The 24,929-nt window shown below is 42.2% G+C and overlaps 1 protein-coding gene across 17 annotated transcripts; it reads left to right on the top strand.

Moving 5' to 3' along the window:
• The first annotated feature begins 721 nt into the window (after positions 1–721).
• Positions 722–23,658, top strand: LOC121275687 (sterile alpha motif domain-containing protein 9-like). Of its 17 annotated transcripts, none has more exons than XM_041183238.1 (6): positions 722–918; positions 1,101–1,258; positions 1,353–1,447; positions 7,751–7,804; positions 9,687–9,720; positions 15,575–23,658. In XM_041183238.1, the coding sequence occupies exon 6, from the start codon at positions 15,589–15,591 to the stop codon at positions 20,524–20,526; it is 4,938 nt and encodes a 1,645-aa protein (XP_041039172.1). In that variant the 5' UTR covers positions 722–918; positions 1,101–1,258; positions 1,353–1,447; positions 7,751–7,804; positions 9,687–9,720; positions 15,575–15,588; the 3' UTR covers positions 20,527–23,658. The 17 variants fall into 17 exon arrangements, with proteins under 17 accessions (XP_041039172.1, XP_041039171.1, XP_041039169.1 ...); XM_041183237.1 differs by having other exon boundaries at positions 9,610–9,720; XM_041183235.1 differs by having other exon boundaries at positions 9,606–9,720.
• Positions 23,659–24,929: the final 1,271 nt, after the last annotated feature.

Below are 24,929 nucleotides of genomic sequence, written 5' to 3'. Positions count from 1 at the left end.
AAAGAATGTGCCTAGAGAAGATGTGAATGGCAAGATCATAAATAGCTGCCATTCAAAAGCACAGAAAAGGAAAAAGAGGGCAAGAGAGAAAAATCAAACAAACCAAAATTGAAAAAAGAACCAAAAGAAGGGCAGACATTAAAATCTAAAATTATTATTTCCTCTAGGAAAGAGAAGATCAAGAGGTGATCAGCCTAACAGAGGCCTTTACAATTCTAAAGGGGTTTGTTGGAGTATATGTAGAGAAGGTATTTTCACACCATTGGAGTCCCAGGGTCCATCAATTTCAGATAGTTACTGATAAATCCAATTAGGAATTCAGGAGAAATCTTGTACTGAGTGAGAATGTGGAATTAGTCAGTACATGGAGTGGTTGAGGCAATTAGCATAAATGCATTTAAGGGCAAACTAGTACTTTAGGGAGAAAGGAATAGACAGATATTTTGATGTGATGAAATAAGGTAGGGCTTGTGTGAAGCATAAATGTCGGATTGATCTGTGCTGTAATTATATGTCACATTCCTCAGATCCAATTTGACTCCAATCAATTGTCACAGTTTCAAGAGAATATTCTAATGAATTACTCTCGATTTCATACACACAGATCGGAATTATTTGTCCATTCAATGATTTGAGCAGCACTTCCGAGTGCAATGTCATCGCGCTCAACAAATGTGAAAAGCGTTTGCTGGAAATGTGCGGAAACTGGTAGCTGCTTTCAGTTTCGGTGGCTTCTGCAGCAGACTGCGCAGCAAAAACACTTCCGTATTTCACTGAAATAAATCTTCCTGCTTCTGTCTTTTTCTCCATTCTTTGATTTGTCTGCCGGTGGGAGAAAGACGCAAGGTGCATGAGCTGGAAATCCAGAATCCATTGATCAACCGAGAGAAGACATTGGGAGGATCAAATATGTGATAGGTAATAACACCGAAATAGACAGGGCGCTGCAATTAACACCACTCCCATTTGTCTTTTGTCCGTCATTATTTATCCATTTTTGAACATCGGTGTTTCTTCTTGAAAAAAAAATCCACCAACAGTGAATGTTTTGGTGCTTCGATTTGCGGGCTTTATTTTACTTGGTGTTTTATAATTGGTAGGACAAGGATGTGGTGTGTGGAATGAGGAAAGGACATCCGACCTGTCAGTATGGACATTTTGTCGATTGTGTTCTCCATTTAATTTCCTGACAGAGGCATCCAGCCGCCTTTTCTGGAATACTCGGCAGTGTTTCAACTAAAACTCCACGGGAGAGAAGGTGGTGAAAATTTTCTTTTCATTAAGAGATCGGTACCAAATTTCAATTCAAATATTTTTACAAAACCACTTATCTGTTTATCTTGTTACTATAGCAGTTCAGCTTCATGTTGGCACTTGTGGCAGTACCTGCCTATCAAGGATTGACCTTCACAGCCATCAGCACCAAATGGAGACACCGCACCTAAAGGTGCGTCTATCATTTCTCATAGATGAAAGGGTGCCAATAACAACAAAAGCAGTCCAGTAATCCTAGTTTAACTCGCCATTACAGGTCAAATGTTGACTTCCTAGAGCAGTGGAGAATGTGCTATCAGTGTATTGTACACAATTTGAAGAAATATCTAACACTGCACATTGGTATGTTACTAGTGCTGTTGCTAAATCGTGTGTTGTGATCCAATACAGTATCTTGTCCTGACTATATTATTTATATCCTATTTTTCATTGCATTTTACCTTTGGGAATAAACCAGGTTTACTTTAATAAAAAGCTGGTCAATGCACAACCTTGGAAACAAAGGGTAGATTTGAACATTCTCTGCAGGCCAGTGAACTCTGTGTTGCAGATTTATCTCCCATTATACTCATGGATTTTCCTTGCAGTTAACATTAATGGAAGGAAAATCGGGCGGGTGTATAACAGCCCAATTCGGCATCCAGCACTTGGATTGAAAATCTACTCCAAAGTGTTTGTTCTATGAATCAGAAGTTCTAAAAGTCATTTTATTAACCCTAGAATCATAGAATGAGTGTAGCTCATTCAGTCCTTCATATCCATGCCAGCTCTCTGTAAGACAAATTCAGCTAGTCCCACTCCCCTGCCCTTTTCTTGTAACCCTGCAGATTTTATACCTTCAGACAATTATCCAATTTCCTCCTGAAAGCCATGATGAGTCCGTCTTAAGCAATGCATTCCAGATCTTAACCACACTCTGATAAAAAGGTTTTCCTCATGTCACCTTGATTTTTTTTGTCATTCATCTTAAATCAGTGTCCTTCTAGTTCTCAACCCTTTTGTGCTCCATGCTTCTATTTGCAAAGCCCAGGATCTAGAATGTCTTATTAAGCACATTTTTAAGCTGCCCTATCATTTTAAATGATTTGTTCACATATACCCCCAGATCCCAGTGTGCATGCATCCCTTGTTCTTCCTACCAAAATGCATCACTTTATACCTCCTGACATTACATTTCCTCTGTCACATGTCTGCTCAATCCACATGCCTGTCTGTGTCCTCTTGAAATCTATTACTATCCTCCACACAGTTTACAATAGTTCACATTTTATGTCATCTGCAAATTTTGAAATTGTGCCCTGTACATATAAGTCCAGGTCATCAATATCAATCAAAAGTACCTTCCTCCAGTCTAAAACCACAACTCTGTTTCCTCTCACTCAGGCAAATTTATAACCATGCTGGCAGTGCCCCTTTTATTTCTTGGGCTAAGTGCCTGTTATGTGGCACTTTATCAAACATATTTTGGAAGTCCACATATCTCACATCAACACATTAGCCTTGTGAAGCCTTTCTACTACCTCATCAAAAATTAAAGAATTGTTCTACAGAGAAGGGAGAAGTTTCTTCGTCCTTAGAAAGTGGAGTTAATTTAATTCTGGAAAGGAACTTAATGAAATAATGACATATAGATATTTTGAAGTCATTTGTCCTGCATTTTGTGGCCTTATCACAGCCTACTTCAGTGAGCTACAAGTACAAATATTCATGCCAGTTGTGCAAATAACCATGTGAGAATATGATGTAGTAGCAATAAGAGGAAGGTAGCTTAAAAATGGTGAGGACTAGGTGCTTAATATTCAAGGATATAAAGTGTTCAGAAAAAATAGGGAAGGAAGAAAGGGAGATGTGTGGCAGTAATGATTTAGAGAAGAAATTGTAGTGTTGGAAAGAGAATTTTTCTGGAGGGGCAAAGACTGAATTCGCTTGGTTACAATTGAGAAGCATAAAGAGGTGATCGTATTACTGGGGGTATATTGTAGACCTCTATTAGTGAGAGAGAGGTAGAGGAGCAAGTCTGCAGAGAAGTCATAGAGAACTATAGAGTGGTGATATCAGTGGATTTTAATTACCCAAATATTGATTAAGATAGAGTTAAGGGGAAAGAGGGAGAAGAATTTTTCAAAAGTGTTTAGAACTTCCAGTATGTTCTCAGCCCAACTAGGAAGGGAGCATGACTGGATTTTGTGCTGGGGAATGAGGTGGGCCAAGTGGACCATGTGGCTGTGGGAAAACACTTGAGTAAAAGTGATCATTGTATCGTAAGATTTAAATTAGTGACAGAGAAGAGCAAAAAACTATCTAAAGCAGAGCTTCTAAATTAGAAGAGAACTAGCTTCAGTGGGATAAGGGTGGATCTAGCCAGGGTAAAATGGAACCTACGAACTGTACCTGAACAATAGATGATCATTAAGGAGGAGATGTTTCAGGTACAGGTTAGGTAGGCACAATCCAACAAGAGAGAAAGATGGGAGAACCAAAACCAGGGTTCCTTGTATGATAATGGAGATAGAGAATATGATGAAAAGAAAAATAAAAGAGTGTATGGTGCATGCCAGGTGAATTTTTCAAGTGAGAGCCAGACCAAATACAATAAGTTGAGAGGGGAAATAAAGAGGAAACTAAGACTGGCATAGAGAGAAAAAGAGATAGAATAACAGTTAACATAAAAGGTAACACAAAAATCTTTTATTAGCATGAAAATAGTAAACAGGTAGTGTTACGATCAGGTAAGATGGATTGAATGGCTCCCCTCTTTACCCACTCTGCATTTGGGCAATAATGGGTCAAGTAAAGAAACAAGAGTTTCCTGGATGGTCTCCGCATCTTACCCTCCCTAAACTTGAGGTCATCCAAGTCTTAACTCGCAGCAAAACTCATTCCTCTATCACCCCTGTTCTCACTGACTTACACTGCCTCACAGTCAAGCAATGCCTTAATGCTAAAGTTCTCATTTTTGTTTTCAAACCCCTCCATGGTCTTGCCCCTTCCTCTCTCTAATCTTCTCCAGTCCTACAACCTTCCAAACTAACTGTGCTTTTCTAATTCATTGGTGGCTGTGCCTTCATTTGCCTAGGCCACAAGCTCTGGAATTTTCTCCCTACACCTCTCAGTCCTTCTATCTCACTTTCCTCCTTTTTGATCAAGCTTTTGATCATCTGACCTAATATCCCCTAATGTGGCTTGGCGTCATACTTTGTTTTATAATGTTCTTGTGAAGCGCTTTGAGACATATGATTACATTAAACGTGTTATATAAATATAAGTTGTTGCTGTTGTTGAAAAAGGTGTGTCTGGAGATGGTGTAAATGGGAAGTGAATCCAAAAACAAAACCTTAAAAACACAAAATAGAAGGTGGGAAGAGGTTTTGATCTGAAATTGTTAAACTTATTTGTTATAGACAGGAGGGAGATTAATTTAAACAGCCCTGATTTCTCCTCTCACTACCTGTCCATAAGCAGGGAGGTATTTTTGATTTTTGATTTCTCCCTTTATAAGTGGTGGCATATTTTTCCAACCACTCAGTTTTGGTGTGATCAGATTTCTATTAACAACTTCACAGCAAACTCAGAGAGAAAGTTTATTCACACACAATCAAACAGGAGAGGAGGGGTCACAGCCTTCTTTTTCACTTGTTGGGGATAAAGAAAGAAAGCTTTACAGGCCAAAGACCACAGAATAAAGAGTTATTGTTTTATGTGAGTCCAGAGTCCAGAATCAAAAGTTCAATGGTGTATTCCTTCCAGGGGTCGGCAGGCTGAAGACTGAGGCTAGGTAATTTACTTTTCCAGTAGAGATGGCTTCAGCGTTGGGATAGGCATGTAGAGATGATTTAGTCTTGTAGGCGCTTGTATAGAAATTCAGAAGTTCCAGGTGAAACAGTGTAGATAAAGACCAAGTATTCAAACCTGGACAGAACCCTTTTTCTGAGCTGCTGCTTGGTAGATGGAAGATGGCTGACTGATTGACAGTACAGCAAGACAGGATAACTGGATTACCTATCTAGGCGGGGTCATGTGACATGACTCCTACTCCTCCACTTTGGCTTTGACAAAATATGTATATTCCTTTGAAGAATTTCAAAGGAGGCTTCAGGGTCCTTTGTCCTAGTAGACTGGCAGTGGAGATTTGCCAGGCCTCGCTTAAGAAATGTAAGTGGCCTTCAGAGACAATGAGGCGGCAGTTTCTTTGAACACCAGAAAGTTCCTTTTGTTTGAGTCATAGCTACCCGTAGCTTCAGTCATTTTGAAATCTTAATCCAGTTTTTAAAATTTTATTTATTAGCCATGATGGTGTATATATGTTTTCTAAAAAGTATAGATTGAGGTCTTAGCCCCCTGACACATTGGAGAGTGTAGAAGGTTGTAGAGCACCTAATCAGAAGATGAGGTGTTGTTCCGCAAGCTTACATTGAACTCTATTGGAACAGTGTAGAAAGCCAAGGGCAGAGAGGTCAGAATGTGTGTGGGACGGAGAAATCATCCAACAGGCTACTAAAAGTTTGGGGTTAATCCTGAACGAAAGTGTTCCGCAAAGCAGCCACCGAATCTGCTTTTGGTCTCCCCAGTGTAGAAGAGACCACAGTGGACTAAATTGAAAGGAGTGCAGGTAAACCACTGTCTCAACTGGAAGAAGTAATTGTAGCTGTGAATGGTGAAACAGGATAGTGCTGCATCTCCTATGCATGTATAAAAACATGCTGTGGAAAGGGAGGAGAAGGTCAAAAGCAGAATGGACCAGGGTATCCTGGAGGAAGCAGTCCCGCTGACAAGAGATGCAAAAGTAGAATGTGTTGGTGGTGGTATCACAGTAGAGGTGGCAAAAATGACAGAGGATGATCCATTGTATGTGAAGGCTGGCTGGGTGAAAGGCAACCATGTCTCTTGTATTAGTGATTGGATCAAACCCATTTACCTCTATTTGTGCCACTAATTCATGTATCTTGTTTGGAATACTTTACGCATTCAGGTAAGGTGACTCTAATTTTAATTTGTCATAATTTTTCTTGATTTGACATTGTTCACTGAAGCATTTTTTTTCACTGTTTTATTGTTCCTTCCTGCTTATCTTCACTCAAATTGCTGGATCATTCTGCACCCTTGACTTCTCTCCTTAGATTTATAATTTCCCCCTCACTTGAACCCTGCCCACCTTTTAATTTAATGCCCTGTTTACTCTGCTGGTTAGATGATTCATTGGGGCACTATTCCTAGCCCAGTTTAAGTGGAGCCCATCCCAATGAAAAAATTCCCTTTATCACCAATACTATTGCCAGTGCCCCATGAATTGAAATAGCTGTCTCCCACACCACTGTTTGAACCACACATTCAACCCTCTGAGCTGCTTGAGCTATCATACCTATCTTTCAAACACCCAATTGCCCCCACTCCCCTACCTTTTTTCCATGGCCCTGAACATATTTCCTCTTCAGGTATATATCTAATTCTCTTTTGTAAGTTACCACTGAATCTGCTTCCACAACCCAATGCATTCCAGATCAGAAAATTCTTTTCACCTCCCCTCTGTTTCTGTTGCCAATTATCTTAAACCTGTGTCCGCTGGCTACCAATCCAGCTGCAAGTGGAAGCAGTTTCTCTTTATTATTCTATCACATACCATGTTATATATTTTACTATAAATTGGTTGTTTGCCCTTGATACTGTTTGTTTAATTATTTATTGTCAAAACATATATGTATTTAGATGTATATATTTATATCTTGTAGTTTATAGCCTAGACCACAGTTCATCCAATCAATTTTTGAAGCATAGGAGTTCACAAAGAAGCTCGCAATATATCCAAATAAACTGAGGAGTGAGATTCTCCATATGACCCCCGTGCATGCGGCATTATGAGATACTTGTACATTTTAAGTCATAATCTGACTTGTAGCGAATGAATGCCAATGGGTGCTGAAGATGAGAAGAATATCAGAGGAAGAGTCCATCCAATGTACGATGGAATCCATCTGAATTATGTAATATCTTGCTTGGATGATTGTAAACCTGTCTGGTGAAAGACAAATGATGCTTTTGAACTGATAGAAAGACAAATTTTATGCTGGTTAGAACTGGGATTTTTTTTAGCTGATAACAAATTTCAAATGTTGCACATAAAACTATTGGAGAGCTATTTATACACATTTTTGTAAGGATGTTGCAAATACTGGCTATCAAAATATGAGTAGATCTGTAGTTTTTTTTCTGCCTCAGAAAGATTGCCACAGTCAGAAAGCACTTTATTCAGGCAATGTCTCATGCCAGTGTTGAACTAGAGATACTTCCCATGGGTATTTCCTATCCCAGTGTAAAGATATATATTCATCGAAAAGCAGAATACTGTGGATGCTGGAAATACTCAGCAAGTCAGGCAGATTCTGTAGAGATTAATTGGGTGACAGTGGCTAGTCTGTGTTTTGGCTGCACTGCCTGTATTATCAGCGGATTAGTAAGGTATCTAATTTTTCCCATCAAGATTGAAAGGTTCAGGACCCTGTGACCAAGATTCCCATTCTTCTGGCGATCTGCAGTAAGTTCCCGTTTTAAGTTGTCCTGTTTTAAGATGTTCTGTTTTAATGTCATGGATATAAATGAGTCAGTACGTGCAGTTAGCACCAGTCGCATTGGGCCAGCACCATTTTGGAGTGATTTCTCCCATTCCCCGAGTCTCCCACTCGCCACCCCTCTCCCACTGGCTGCTTCCCTCCCCAACCCTTCAGCTCACCGACCCTCCTTCTCTCAGTTACTGCCTATCTAGCTCCACAACTCTCTCACCCGTCGACCCTCTCACTCACTGACCCTCCTGCTCACTGACCCTCCTGTTCACTGACCCTCCTGCTCACCAACCTCCCCACCTACTGTCTATCCAGCTCCAAAATACCCCAGCCTTCATTCACAGTGAGGGTTTGGGAAAGGGAAGAGGCGAGTGAGAGGGAGTGGAGAGGCGGGGGGAGGCAGGAAGGTCATGGAGGGAGAGAGTTGACAAGTAGGAGGATCGGGGAGCGGGATGAGCAGCAAGCAGGAGGGTTGGGAACAGAAGGTCAGGGAATAGGAGGGTGGTGAGTGGGAGGACTAGGGAGTAGGAGGGCCAGTGAGTGGGATTGGCAGCGAGTGGCAGGATCAGTGAGTGGGAGGGTCAGGGAACAGGATGGTCAGCAAGTGGGATGGGCATCAAGTGGCAGGGTCAGCCAACGGGAGTGTTGATGAGCAGGAGAGGCAGTGAGCAGAAGAGTCGGTGAGCAGGAGGTAAGTAGAAAGAGCATTTTTTTAATGTTGTTATGATTGCAATGGAGGAGTGCACAGTTTGTCTGGCCCTACTACTCCACTGGTCACACCATTAGGTCCAGAACTCACCAGAATGGCCAATTACTTACCTTTACTACTGTTAGACTCAGAATAAAAGAGACTTTAACCAGGCTTCTTTCAATAAACTCAGAACGATTGATTTATTATAAAACAAAACTTTAAAAAAAAAGTTACATGAACTGATTAACAAACAATTGCACTCTGAAAGTATCACTAACCATACACCCCATTTAAAAATACCCCAACACAGGCAAACACACACACAAACAAACAAAGGACAAACAGATAGGGTCTCTGAGCTTTAGAGGATAGGCATTATAAAATATAAAGGATAAAGTTCACAGTGTCTCAATACTGTCAATCTGGAGTTCCCTCGTGTGAAGACTGGTCCCAGTAGATGTCTAAAGGTTCTCACTAATGGAGCTTCAGCATGGTGGAGAACGTAGCCAGGTCAATGCCTCTTGTCTCAGCCTCTCAGTTTTCAAAAAAACAGACAAGCTCCACTGAGCTGAGGATTCTTAGCTGGATACTGACAACCACTTTATTTCAGACAAGGCAAGAAGGTGAGCTAGGCAGCTTTTACTTTCTTGGCTTAGTCCCAACTGAACTCAAAAACACAAGTCCAAAGCTTAAAGCTCTTTCTTGTCATGTGATTTCTAGTAACTCACCAGCTTTTTGCCTTTAAACCAGTTTATTTTCCCTTCAAAGTAAACCAGTTTTTTTCCCCTTCTCTCCTCAAGTACCATGCTAATCAGGTGAATTCTTGGAAAAGGCGTACTTGTTAACAGTTCCAAGGTGAACTTACGACTTTTTTATAAAAACTCCAGGTCAGCATCCAAAGGTCTAAGTAATGAAATGTCCTTCCAAATTTTAAAAGAAAATCCAGTTTGTCAAGATATGCTTTTTCCAACAATATTTTTAAATTTATTCTATTTTAAAAGCTATTTAATTTACAAATATAGGAATTTAGGAACATACAATATTTCAACTTACAGGATAAAATGTTTTAATTTTTTTCTGACAAGATAGGTCCTACAGAACCTAACTGCAGCTTTTACATTGGCTTATTGGGAAAATCTGATTCGCTTGACATTGTTTCATTTAAGGATGCACTTTTCAGAAATGCAACTACAACATTAAGTAAGTAATTACTGTACCTATAATGGGAGAAAGAGTTTAAGATTCTTTTGGCCTGATGGAACACTTCATGTAACCTCAGTCATAGGCAGGTATAATTTGGTTTAGCTGTAGTATTCCCACCTCTGAGACAGGAGATGCAACTTCAGAATTCCATTCCAGTTAGTCAGGATGAATTGAGACCAGGGTGGAATTTTCCAAGCCCGCTGGTAGCGGGTGGCGTGGACAAGAAATATGGCGGGATCCACTTCACGACAGTGTGAAGGCAGGTCACGATCTTCCGCTGAGCCCACTGATAGCGGGTCACTTTTTCCGCCGTTGGTTGGCGGGGAGCTAATTGTAATACATTAGTAAATGATTAAAAGTCCATCCTGCCAGGCTCTTGGAACCCCACCGCATCATCCATCCATGTTGGTGGGAAAGCACGTCAACATGTTTCACTACAGCATGTGGGCCACGTGTACTTGGTGGCCTTCACTTTGGGGGAACTGAGGTGAGTGAGCAGCAGCGTTCTCCACAGCTCACCTGTTATTTACAGGCCTCAGGGCACTGGGGGCGCTGGGGGCACGGGAAACTGATGCTGGTCCCGGAGGCGACTGCTGAGGGGTGGGGAGCGCCTGAGCAAGTCCTGGCCAGCCTCGGAGGTGACTGCTGAGGAGGGGAGGCCTGGTGCTGCCCTGGCACTGCATCAAGCGCACAGGTAATCGATGTGTGGGGCAGGGTAAGCGAGGGAAATGGCCACGCATTAGGGACGCCTGTATAAACTGACTATGCCTCTGTAACTGAGACAGATCAGGTGCAGCCACAGTGATACAATTGGGGTCAGGCTGCTAGCCTGCCCACCTATGCAAGAGGCACCAAAGGGCCAGGTGCTCCTCACCTTACCTCCACCCCCACAACTCCCCGGCACAGACTTCGAGTCCACCACCACTTTATTGGACTACGGAGCAGTTGGACTGCACACGTTGTACAATCTCCTCACCAACGCTGGCCATGGAGCAGTCACTGCTGGAGGCGCCACAGCTCCTTGCAATCTGAGCATCCTGGTTTAAACCAGTGTCCCCCAAGTTGCAGGTTGACAGGGCTGCCATGCAGTGCAGTCATCTCTGGCCATCCAAAGGGTGACCAGCACTCTCCGGGAAGTGTTAAGGGGCGGTCACACAGGGCCAGGAAAGGTGCTTAGTACAGCCATGATAACCATATCTCTCTTTCTTTCATGCTACTGGAGGATCACGCCAGGATCATGGATCTTGGTGACCTAGCTGTTTGCCTGATGGCCTACAGAGGCCATAGAAGACGGAGGAGAGAGCGACTGAGGCTCCTGGCTGCGCAAAGGCAGGAGCAGCAACCTCAAGAAGAAGGGGCAGCAGGGGCTCCCACACACGGTGCCCAGGGGCGCCAGCAAGCTGTGGCTGGTCGGCATCTAACGACACCCAGGGTGTATACACGCTGCATGCCATTCCTGCAGATGACTGAAAACCAGTGTCACCTATGACTGCTTATGTCTAGGGACCTGGTCGTTCACATCTGCCACTTACTACAGGACTTGGCGCCAAGGCAACATGGAGGGCATCCACTGGCAGTGGCTGTGAAATTGACCGTGGCGCTCAATTTCTATGCCAGAGGCTCCTTTCAGGGATCCACAGGTGACCTCTGTGGGATTTCACAATCCATCACTCAAAAATGCATCCATGAGATCACAGATGCCACCTTCTTCACGGCACATAACTTTGTGCATTTTGCCTGGAACTGGGACAGTCAAGATTCAAGGGCCATTGGATTTGCCCTGATCTCGGGTTTCCCACAGGTGCAGGGTGTGATTGACTGCACTCATGTGGTGCTCAGGTCTCCTTCGCTACACTCAGTGGACTTCATCAAGCACAAGGGCTTCCATTCACTGAATGTGCAGCTGGTGTGCAACCATTAGAAACGCATCCTGCAGGTGTGCACACAGTTTCCAGGGAGTGTGCACAACAGCTACATCCTGCGTCACTTGCAGATCCCTGCAGTCTTCCACGGTCCACAGAAGCTGCAGGGTTGGCTCCTTGAGGACAAGGGCTACCCACAGGGGCTGTGGCTGATGACACCCATGCAGGGACCTCACACTGCAGCAGAGCAACGCTATAATGAGACTCATACAGCAGCTCGCAACTTGGTGGAGCAGACCATCGGGATGCTGAAGATGCAGTTCCGGTACCTGATCGGTCTGGTGGAGCCCAGCAATACAGTCCACAGAGGGTGTCACGTATCATTGTCGTCTGCCGCGCCCTTTACAACCTGTCAATGCAACAGGGAGGGGAGCTGGCTAAGGAGGAGAAGGAGGAGCCGCATGTCTCCTCCGATGAGGAGGACGCTAATGAGGATGAGGGTGAGGGGGTCCTAGGTGGTGAGGGCGATGGGGATGAGGCTCTTGCACCGTCTAGGCGAGGCAGGCACACTCAGGAGGCCCTCATAGCTGCCAGATTTGTGGAGGATAATGACAACATGCAATGAGGTGTCCCCAAAGATCCTCACATCGCAGTGGTGAACGTTTGACTGTGAGAATGCTCCTGTCATGGAGATGCATTGGGGGCCCTAATAGTCGCTCGATCGCAGGAGGATGATGACAACATGCAGTGAGGACACTCCATAGATCTTCGCATAGCCTCTGAGAATGTCTGACTGCTGTCTGGCCGAGGGCAGCTTGCTTGTTCTGCATGATCAGGGCCATCCCAGAGTCGCAGTCATTAAAGTTCAGATGCATCTGATGCTGTATCCACCTTCAGCACCTCAGCCCTTCAGGAGCTGGCGCACAGCATCACTAGTCACAGATGCTGGTGTGATGGGGGCCAGCCCCACCTTAAAGGTGAGCACACAGAGAGAATGAGAGAACTCTGTGGTGCCTGCCCACTACATTCTGGCAGCAAAGACCAGCATTGCTGAGGTGCATTAATAATGTTTCCAGGGACTATGAGGCTGGACCATCACTGTGGACTGAAGGCTGCACAGAGCACAGGGAAGAGGCACTGGACTGAGACACCTGCCCTTTATCTTGTGCAGAACACTGCCTATCAGAACAATGAGACACAGGCAGAGTGACATTCTTAGGAATTTATTGACAAGAGTGAGCAGTATGTACAAGTGGCCAACACCTGTGGCCAGGCTGTGCAACTACTTTTACCTAACTTTCCTAACCCTGCCTCTACATCTTGGTGCTCCTTGGACATCCACAGCAGAGGTGGAGGCAGCCTGCTGACTGTGATGCCCTGTCTGTGATGACTTTGGTGGGCATCCTCTGGAGGGCCGAGACTTGGAGGGCCCCTGACCTGCTTTCGGGATCCTGCTGTGTGGCAGTGGCACCCTCCCTAGCCTATGAAGCTGGGGCTGCAGAGGTCGCAGGAAGAGGGGAGTTAAATGGGTCGGTCACTCCCAGAGTCAGCTGGGTGGATGGTCCTGGAGAATGCACCTGCTAATCCTCCTCCCTATGGGTGCTGAAGGGCCCCTGGCTGAGTAGGTGACTGGGAGGGGTAGCTGGAGTGAGATCAAGCTGCCCAGCATCCCTCTCATGTACACACTGTTGGAGGCCAACTATGGCATCAGTGATGGAGTTAAGCTCACGCAAAAGTGCAGGAGTGATGTCCAGGACCAAGGTCTCCATGGCAGCTGCCATCCTACCATTGTTGACCTCAGAGCATTGCAATGCTGCACTATCACCTCAGCCTGAAGACAGACAGACTCCTCCAATGTGCTTTGCAAACTGAGGAGTGCAGCAGACATCCCTCCCTGATTTCCCGAGCTTGCCTTTGCAGCTCCAGCAACTGTGACATGACCAAATCCAGAGACTCATCATCTGACTCGGACTCAGCAACATTCTGGCCTCCAGCAGTCCTCTGAGTGCCAGGGACCTGGGAAATCCTTGCCTCCACCTGTTGTGGATCAGAAAGTGCAATGTGCTCACCAGGTTGTGATCCCGAGGCTAATCTAAAGCTAGGTCCCAGCAAGATGTGTGTCTCTGCGCTATTGGGGAGTGTGGATGAGCGCTGTGACAGGACTTCATGGAGGGCCTTTAGATTCCTCTTCAGAGGTTTCTTCAGAGCTTGATTGGAGACCCTGGGTCACGGACTCTGTCAGCTGTTTGGCTGATGTGCCTGCAAAAGCAAGGAGAGATAAGTAGTGCATGGCAGTGGCCTGTGAGACAGGGCATATCACTCACAGCCTGGTTGTCTGAAGGATGTTGCACTGCTGGATCCTCACTTGGTAGAGCAGTGCCAGCCTCACCGTCAGCACAGGACCGGTCCCGGTTATCGCCGGCCAGCTGGGTGGCTCTGTTTTCAAATTCTGTCAGAACTTTGATTTCCGGCATCCCTCCACCTGTTTGCGACCTTTCCCTCCTGTTGTGAGCTAATTTGTCCTGCATGGATAGAGATACGGAGAGTGTATCAGGACGTCTGCTGGGTCAGATGATAAGTATGCCTGGCCTGTGTGGGTGGTGAGTGGTCCCATGGATGGGATGACGACAATGATGTTGTGTGTGAAAGAGTGACTGGTGATGTCCCTTGGCAGTGAGTGTGGACCCTTTGGATGTATGATAGGTTTGTGAGTGTGTGAGTTGGGAGTGATGAAAAGAGTGACTTACCCTGGCGGAATGGAGATCATTCATCCTTTTGCGGCACTGGGTGACTGTCCTCCTCTGCAGTGTGTTCGCGCTTACCACCAATGCCACCATCTCCCAAGCTGGGTTGGTGACTTTGCTACCCATCCTGCGGCCAGGGTGGGAGTAAAGCACCTCCTGGCAGGCCTCCCCAGCATCCAGCAGTTACTTGAGGGACCCGTCATTGAAGTGGGTGGGCTGCAGTCTTTTTGCCTTTGCTGCCCAACTCACCCACTCACAAACCTATCACGCACACGCTGGCCATATCTCCCAGGTAGTGGTGGTGAGCCGGTGGCGATGAGCACTTTGTTGACAGTTGCCTTCTAAAGATGGTGGCTGGCGTGATGCAACAGCGGGGTGATGGCGAGCAGGCAAATGAGAGCCCATCTGCCATGGAAACGGTGTGTTTTGCAGGAGTGAATACATAATGAGGGAGGTTCGGGAAGATATGACATGAAAACCCACCATTTTCATGGACAGGTAGGACTCCATTTTGCCTGCCCACTTCCGCACTTAGAGCAATTCTGGGAAAATTCAGCCCCAGAACTCCGGTTCTGAATTCTGAGGTGACCTCTGGTGGGATACTTGCACCTAGTGGTGTCTCCTCATCATATGGGTTGTGATTGGTCCCAGTTGCAAATCAGCCCCAGTAATCCTATTAGAGTCCTGTCACTCTCTGACATCGCAATGTTTTGTTTGTTCTAATTTTATTGACAGTATTACAGTCATTCATCTTATTTGCTCTTATATTCTTCCATTAGCTTCAACTGTATTGAAATCAAATCTCATTTGCACTATCTATTGTTCATCTTTTCTGCTTGCAGGACCTGAAAGCTAAAATTACTAACCTGCTCAGTTTACCTTTCCTTCTACAATTCATGGTTTCCATAATCTAACTAGAACTCCCTTGACAGTAATTTCTCTGAGACTTCTCCTAATCTCCTGCTGCAACTCCTATAGAAGTTGGGTAGTAATCCAGGAAAGGTAACATAAATTGCTATTTAAAATGTTTCCTTTGCCAAAATTACAGGGGAGATCAGTGAAGCCCTATGAAGCCCTGGTTTATCTTGCCACCTCTTTTCAACTTTGATAGTGGCCTGCACTCTCAGTCTTAGAACCACAGCTTATTTTCTCAGTTAATAATATTCTAAAAGAAAGCATGCCATTTGCACGAAATTTATATCTTTGGCGGAATGAATAATCCTACCACTTGTATTTCTATTAAAGGTGAAGAGCTGAAGATGAGCAGACTGTGCAATTTACCTGATAACTTAACAGAATGGACCAAAGAACATGTGAAAGGCTGGGTGATTGATGGACTGAAACTTGATCAGAAATGTGGGGACATCCTGTACAATAAAAATGTCTGTGGAGTGGTATTGAAAAAACTTACTAAAGCAGACATAAATGAGATGGGCATAAAGGCTGAACCAGCTGCTGTGATAATACATAAACGTAATGAATTCATCAAGGGATCAAAGCTGGACCTAAACCTTGCAACTGTCGCCGACGATAAGCAAAAAAATTCAAAAAGATCCTCCTCTCCAAGAGCAAATAGTTCGGATTGTAAGGTGGTTGCCAGTAGTGAATCAGAGGGTCAGACCAGTAAAACAGATTCCATAATATTCACTAAGAAATCTGTGCAACCAAAACACAACACAAAGAGTAGAAAAGACAGAAATGAATCTGATAACTCTACCATTAGTTGTCAAGTAGACATAGAAGCACAAGTAAACTTGGCTACTTCTACAAAATCAGAGAAAAATGAAACAAAAGAACAGAAATGCTCACAGCAGACTTCTGCGATTGATGGAAATATACAACTGCCCACAAGATCAAAACCAAGATGTGAAACATATCCATTTGATGAACATCATGCAGGCACAAGGTACATACAAAACTATATCCTTTCTCCTGAAACTGGACCTTCCAATCTAATTGACCCGGTACATGAGTTTAAACTTTTTAATTTGACGGGGAATGCAACAGAGGAAGATATGAAGAAAAAGTTTTCCAATGAAGTTTTTAGATTCTCAGCTGCATGCATGAATAGCAGAACCAATGGTACCATCCATTTTGGGGTAGGAGACACAAAAAGTGGATATGAACATGGTGAGATTATAGGTGTGCCTGTGAAAAGCACAGATATATATGTTGACAATCTTTGTAACAATTTTGTACATTACTTTGAACAAAAGGACATTACCAATGCAAAATCATCCATTAGGCCACCTCGATTTGTGGAGGTGTTGAACCCAAATCAAGCATCATTAGCAAAGTTTATCATTGAAGTTGATATTGTACCAAACTACAGGATTTGTGGTTTCAAGTTGTATTATATTCACATGATGACTCAGGTCAACCAAAAATGGATGAAGAGTAAAGAGAAACACCTGTTCATACGTGATGGAAGCAGCTCCAGAGATATTCTGGGAAATAAAAATATCACAGAAAGAGAGGCTGAATACAGAAGGTTCCTCACTGAGACATTAAATACCTTGGTGGAAGAACGAAAAATTGCCGAAGAAAAGCCACGAAAGCAGTCAAAAAAACAGGATGGATACAACCTGGTTCGGATGATTACAGGTGGCTCAGGTACATTGGACACATCCTATTACCAGTGGTACATATTAGTGACAAACAAATCCCAGCAGACTCAAACTCAAAATTTAGAGTTTCTAAAGGAAATGAATTTGTTTTGTGTGCTAGAGTTTGATCCTGAGTCTGTAACCAGTGGCGTGTGTAAGTCGTATCGTGAAGAGAGAGCAGCAAATCTCCATTTCCCTAGTCACTTCCAAGATATTGATACAGCAACCAGTGAAAAGGTTGAACAACTGAACTTGTACAAGCAAGCAAGCTGGATATTCTGCAATGGAAGGTCAGATCTTGATGATCAGAGGTACAAGCCATTACCGCCCAAAGTGTGGTATAAAGAACAAGCTGCAGATGTTAGGAAATTGGTTTCTTTTCTGTGCCGACTAGATATCATGCCAAAAGGGAAATTTCTGGTAGTATTTTTGCTTCTGTCTAAAGTAGATGACCCAAGAGATCCCTTTCTTGAAACTTTCTGTTCATTTTACCAGGAACTGAAAGGGACAGAAGACATATTGTGCATTTGTGAAAGTGACCAAACATTCTTGCGCTGGAAGGACCTCATGCTGTGTACATGTGAGTCACAGGAACTCACAGAGAGATGTGTTTCTGCCTTAAGCCTTGATGAAGTCAATGCTACTGTTCTTAAATTAAAATCTATTACTCGATCTACAAGACGATTCTTACCCTCTGCAACTTCAGCATCCATTATTCTTCAGAAAAAAGAGGAGGAGCTCCTGACTGCACTTGACGTCTTGTGTGAAAATGAATGTGAGGGCACTGATATAGAAAGTGATCAAAACCGTTTTAAGGAATTTCAAAAATCCAAAGAGGAGCAGTTTTACAGAGGTGGCAAAGCATCATGGTGGAACTTTTACTTTTCCACAAAAGTCCCTTTTATCAAACGAGACAGTTACGCAGAGCTTGATAACTTGATTAATGCAAAATCACCTTCTGCAACGTGTGTGAAAATTATCAATTTATTTCATCATCCAGGCTGTGGTGGGACAACTCTAGCCATGCACTTTTTATGGGAGTCAAGGAAAAAATTCAGATGTGCTGTATTGAAGAACAGTAAAGAAGACTTTGTAGAAATTGGAAAGCAAGTCATTCACTTGGTCACTTATAAAGAAAACACTAACACAGATCACTTACCTGTATTACTTTTGGTAGATGATTTTGAAGAATTAGAAAATGTGCATGTGTTGCAGAACTCAATTCAGTTTATTGTTGCGGAGAAAGGCCTGCGATTTGAGTGGCCCTTGGTAATCATTCTAAACTGTATGAGATCCCAGGATCCAGACAGAAGCTCAAAAAGGAATGTTTTGGACAGTGTTGCTGTAAAACATAAGCTGTCTGATAAAGAGCAACAATTGTTTGAGTTAAAGCTTGAGGAAATTGAGGAACACCATTCAAAACCTGAAAACTTCTACTCTTTCATGTTCATGAAGAGTAACTTTGATGAAAAATACATTGAAAATGTGGTCCATAATAGTTTGAAGGACCTGAACATTGTAAGCAAACAAGGACAGCTGATTTCAATCTTGGCTTTGCTGAATTGGTATGTTAAAGATTCTTCAATATCAGTTTCAAAGTGTGAAGAATTCCTGGGATTAGGACAGGTGAAAACGTCATTCTGGGGTCCAGAGAAGTTTGAAGATGTGATGGGCACATACTGCAACCTTTTTATTCGTATAGAAGTGGAAGAATATGGAAGATATGAGGGAATTCGAATCATCCATCCATTGATTGCAAGCCGCTGCTTGGAAGAATTGAAACATTGTTACAGCCTTCCCAAGAGTGAAATTGCCCTGATGTTGCTCACTCAAAACATATTTCTCCAACGTAGCATTGGAAGAGAAAAACTCCTGCAAGACACATGGAGTTTGTTGATTACCAGACACCGAAAAGAACATGGAGATGAAGCAGATACTTTGTTCTCCCCTTTAATTGAAGCAATACAGACTGATGAAGGAAAAGATCAAGTTATAAAAGTTTTGACTGAAGCATCAAACAGATTTGACCAAAATCCCTTCATTTCCCAGGTTCTAGCAAGACACTACTACCTGATAGTAAAGGATTACGAGCTAGCAATTCACTGGGCCACTAAAGCTAAAGATCGGGCAAAAGATAATTCTTACATCACTGATACATTAGGCCAAGTTTACAAAAGCAAGTTAAAGTACAGAATCGAATGTGTTGAAATTGCTAAACAAGCTGTGGTGACTTCTGAGCAATTGAGGGAGTTCCTGGACCTTGCACAATCTGCTTCAGGTGCTTTCAGAGAATCTCAGTGTCTGACAGAACAGAAAGGAGGAAGCAGAACGGAATGGGAAGAACAGAGTTCTAAAAGGAAATATAATCTGTACAACACTTCTGGTTATTTGGGAGAGATTGAAGTTGCTCTATATGTTATGGATATCCTCAGAATGGTACCATTCTTCAGTGGAAAGGAAGAAGTAAGTAAAATGCAATTAATGCATTTGCTATCAGGTAACTCGAACCTTGGGCACATTGAAAAGACAAACAGCACTGATGAAGAGTTGTGTTCAGTGGTTGAAAAATACAGCCAATACCTGGTTAATATTCAGATCACTATGAAAACAGCTTTTAACTTTTTTGAAGACTATTATGTCCATTTCAAAACAAAGAACATTGAAAGAGAAATAGCAGAATTTAAGATTCGCAAAAAGGTTTCAGAATGTTTTTCAAGATACACAGAAGTATTCTGTCCATCACAGACTGAAAACAAGGCTGCAAGGAAAAACAAGCCAAAACTCAGTCTGCCACTTGAGTTGGAAGAATGCAGAAGGTTTTTAGAATTCCACAAGGCTGACCGTTTTGCTGGTTTGCTTGAGTTCCTTACAAATAACCATGATGCTGGGAATAGAATAGAAGAAATTGTCAGCAAATACCAATTTCTCCTTCAGAATTCAACAATGAAAAAGCTAGCAAGACAGAAACAAAATTTTATATTGGCGAACATTGTACTTAATTGTGTTAAACCAAAGTCGAAACAAATCGAAGCTTACGATAAACTTAGAGATCTTTTGAAAGAAGTACTGCAAGATGTGGGGTTTGATTCCGGTCACGTTGAACCATACTTCTTGGCTTCCTTATTATTTTGGCCAGCAAAGTATAATGAAGTTAATGATGACTCCAAATTTCTTCTGAAGTGCATAAATGCAATCAAACAGTCATTTAGAGGATGTTATGGGCGAATGAGCCGTTCCAAACATCCTGTTGCACATTTCTATCTTGGCAAGAAAGACGGTATGAACAGATTTATTCAGAAAGCAAAAATCGATCAGTTATTTGATAAAGAGCTACGACTGAATACCTTATGGCAATCTGGAGAAATCTGGAAAGAAGAAAAAGTCAAAAAGCTCCTTCTTCGGATGTATGGTCGAACAGGGGAAGATAACAAAGTGTATGTAGAGTTTGGCAGTGCTGAAAAAATCAAAATCCCTGTGCGTCCAGTTTATTTGGGCAAGTTGAGAAGTGGTCTAAGTATTGAAAAAATATCTTTTTACTTAGGATTCTCTATGGATGGACCAATAGCATATGACATAGAGAATACAAATTAAAATTGACTGATGGTTAACCTTGAAACATAACCTTGTTCCAATGTCTACAGCATACATATTTTTTTTCAGTATGTAAATTTATTATTGAGGTCTTGTACATTATTAGATTAAACATAACTTTAGGGAGATATATTTTTCAAGTAGATTCTGATCCTGAAAATTCATAAGGCCTGTAGTTCACTTCCACCGCTGACGCCACCAAAGTTTGTAGAGGGAAGTGACATCCAGAGGGGGCTATCAAGTTCTCCAGGAAAAAGACTAAGAGTCCAAGACAGCCCATAATGAAGCTGCTTCAAAAATAAATACCATTTAGTACACACAGATTCAATGGTCCAGACATCAATCCTAGCCTAGTGCCTACAGTTATCAGGGATTTGTGCTGGTATACCTAATGTAATCAGGTGTTTCTGGGTCAAACATATTTTGGATATTTAAGAAGGTGTGGCGTGGGAACCCCAACTTTCAGAGTCTCAGGCCCAGCTGAGCCCTTACATTGATAGCCTTATAATAAGCACCAATACCACATAACCATCCATGACCTTTGGCTCAGGTCTAGAATCTGGCATGAAGGGCTCCCAGCCATGTTTTCAGCCACACTGTGCACTTTTACCAAAGTTAGGATTTGAGGTTATGGCTGCTCAGCTGTGGCTCAGTTGATAGTGTTCTTGCTTGTTGGAAGGTTGTGAGTCCAAGTCCCATCCTGAAGACTTGAGCACAGAAATGTAAGCTTGATGCTCCAGTACAGCACTGAGAGAGTGCTGTATTGTTAAAGGTGTCATCTTTCAAATGAGATGTTAAACTGAGGCCTGTATGCTCTCCCAGGTGATGGTAAAAGACCAATTGGCATTATTTTGAAGAAGACCAGGGGAGTTATCCCCAGTGTCCTAATGAATATTTATCCCTCAATCAACATCCCATAATAAAACAGAGTATCTGATCATATCAAACTGCAGTTTGTGGGAGCTTCCTGTATGCAATTTGGCTATCGCGCTTCATTACAACAGTGCACTTTAAAGAGTACTTAATTAGCTGTAAAGTGCTTTGTGACATCCTGAGGATGTAAAAGGCACTATATAAATGTAAGTCTTTTTTATATGCTTAGAATTGTATAACTGTCAGGCAGTGTTAAAAAAAATAGGTAGACGTTTACTCTAAGTTGGTTAAGGTGTCAAGGTTTACACTGGTTAAGGTGTCAGAATATGCAGAATGCATTGTTATACTTGGTCAATTTTCAATACATCTTTCTTTGTTACAATTATATAATATTCAATGCATGCAACAGATCAGTCAGCATTTGAAGGGGAACAGATTAACGTTTTGCTTGAAATTTTTCATCACAACTTCATCAGAATTTTTCTGACACAAGGCGCAACCAGTCATTCTGTCTGCCTTCAACACTTGTGGTTTAGATTCCATATTTTTATTTCAGATTTCAGCAGTTTATCAGACTTCTCCACAAAGGAGGTGGAAATGCTTCATGAAGCTGGTCTGATGGCATTTTTTCCAATTTTCCTGTCCCCCACACCTCCACCTCCAAACCCACTTTCAGGAACAGGGAAAATTCCCCCCATCGTTATGTGCCTCTGAATCTTATGTCTCAGACACATTTTTAAAAATCATTCTTACAAACCTTGTACAACTTTCTGAAAAAAAAAACAGGTCAAGAATATGTGCAGTAGTTATATTTTTACAAGAAGTGCACTGAGAATTTTTTTCTTCTGTGATTTTGTTACAAAATTATCTCAAAATATTTCTTACGGATGTCATATCTTAATATTTTAAGGTTAAAGACAAATACAGCAATTTATGAGCAGTGGTTGAATTACAATATGATTACTTAACCTCTAGGTGTCTTTCTCAGTAAGGTCTTAAATGCCAAAAAAACGCCATGTTTCTTGGAATTATTTCATGCAAGCGCTGAACCCCTGGCTGTTCATTTCTTACTCCTAATTGAACTTTTTGTAATTTAGTACGTTTACAGGATTTCTGTAACTTCCAAAAAGTCTGGATTGATGTAAAAAATCCAGTGGGGAATGAAGGCCGAGCAAATTGCCAGGCTTTTTATTCCCTAGTGGATAAATCAAAAAGACGTTTTGTTCATCTTTGGTGACTACATAGTGCCTGTAAATAAAGCATCAGCATAGCTACAGTAAGGAAAGGGTCAATCACACTGTTCTGAAATATACTAACGATATTCTGTCTTTACATTGTATTACATTGCAGTAATGTTAGCCATTAAGTTTTGTTTGTTAAGCCGGGAGGTATGATTCAATTATAACAGTGATTACCGAAGGTTTGAATTGAGACCAACTCTGTAGCAATGGTCATTTTCAGTATAATCACTTGAGTGACGTAGTTAAAGATGTCAACTTGCACATTGGCTTCTAAATTTCAGGGGAATATACTCATTGGTCGTAGGTGAGGAAAAATGGTTAGTGCTGAAAAAGAAAAAAGATTTAGATATAGATCATCTTTTTTATTTGGCGTTTCTGCAGAATTAGGAGATTGACTGTTACTGAATGATACAGAATCTAAGGCAGACTTATGACTACTTGGTGGAATAGCAATTGTATGTAACAAGAGCAAAATAGTACAACACAGGATACTAATCTCATTAGCCTAATGGAAAATGAGATTGTTAAAGAAGGAAACTAAAATAAAAACAGAAAATGCTGGAAATAGTCACCAGGCCAGGCAGTACTGATGAAGAGAAAAAGAGTTAATGTTTTTGATCTGTGGGAAGGTGTTTATGTTTTGTTTTTATTTCAGATTTCCAGCATTTGCAGTATTTTGCCTTGGTACTAAGGAAGGAAACTAGTTCATTAATTAAGGTTAGTGATAAGGGACAAGTTCAGTTAAACTCTCTTTATATGGAGTGGAACTGAAACTTTTTTAAAAAAGCCACGTAATGCAGAAACATGTGGATTGTCAGTTAGAGAAGGTAAGGGAAATGTAAAAAAGTGGCATTTTCTACAGATATTTTGAGTTCAAAAACCTATAGGCTCAGCTTAGAACTGCAATGCATTTGAGTTCCCAATCTAAATATGCCCGAATGAATTTGTAAGTACCATTTGATATGTGTCTGTTAACCACTTTGGTATGTACTAAAAGCTTAATAAACTATGAAAAGTGGTTTCAAGGTCTAAGAATGTTATTGATTTGAGGAGTGAGTAGAACATCTAATCATTAATAAAAACTATCCTTTAACACTACATAACAAATGCTATTCCTGTCCTGCTGACCAGTCCTTTCGAGGTGACATGGAACATGTGACGATGCCTTAATTAAACTTCTGGTCAGCTAGAACTGCTTTATGATGTTTAAAGGCCAGCTACTCATTGTGTTGCACAATTGCTTTGCTTCACGCTCAGCTCCTTCTTTTCCTGCTTGTCCTCTTATCCCGATTGCTCCACAACCAGACCAACGTGTTGGGTAAACTTGTGCCATAGCCCTAAGCTCTGGATATCCTTCCTATACCACCCACCTTGCTATCTTTTTCCCTATACGATGCTCATTATAACTTATATCTTTTCCACTTTCCTAATACTTCCTCTTGTGGCTCTATGTCAAATTTTGTTTGATAATACTCCTATGAAGCACCTTGGGATGCTTTACTCTCTTAAAAGTGCTATACAAATACAAGTTGTTGTTGTTAAGCATCCACTCCCATCACAAATGACATACTGTGGCTGCAGTTTGTACTATCTACAGGATTCTCCACAGCAACATGTCAAGGTTTCCTCTTAAGCACCTCCCAAAACCATGACCTCTGCCACCTAGAAAGATAGGGGCAGCAGATAACTAAGGACATCATTGCTTCCAAATTCACCTCCAAGTCACACACCATCTTGACTTGGACATGTACCACCACTGTTTCTTCATCAGCAATAGCTCAAATTCATGTAACTTCTGAACAACGCTTTGTGGGAACAATCATCACACAAACTGTTTTCATTAGAAAGGCTCACCACCAATTCTCAAAGGAAACTAGGAATGACCTTACTAGCAACTCCCATGTCCAACAACAACTAAAATTTCTATAGTGACGTTAACGTATTGAAATGTCCTAAGACGCTTCGCAGGAGCTTTATCAAAAAAAGTATGACACCGAGCCACATAAAGAGATATTGGGTCAGATGAGCAAAAGCTTGATCAAAGAGATAAATTTCAAGGAGTGTCCTGAAGGAGGAAAGTGGGGTAGAGAGGTGGAGACATTTAGGGAGGGAATTCCAGAACTTGGGTTCCTGTCAGCTGAACACGTGGCCATCAGTGGTAGAGCAGTTATAATTGGGAATACACAAGAGGCCAGAATTAAAGGAGCACAGGTATCTTGGACCGTTGGGGGCTGGAGGAGATTTTAGAGATGGGGGGTCAAGGCCAAGGAGGGGTTTGAAAACAAGGAT

This window comes from Carcharodon carcharias, chromosome 3 (assembly GCF_017639515.1).
Source record: "Carcharodon carcharias isolate sCarCar2 chromosome 3, sCarCar2.pri, whole genome shotgun sequence".
In the NCBI taxonomy this organism is placed as follows: domain Eukaryota; kingdom Metazoa; phylum Chordata; class Chondrichthyes; order Lamniformes; family Lamnidae; genus Carcharodon; species Carcharodon carcharias.
Note: the sequence above shows the minus strand (reverse complement) of the source record. Positions and strands in the feature narration are given on the sequence as shown.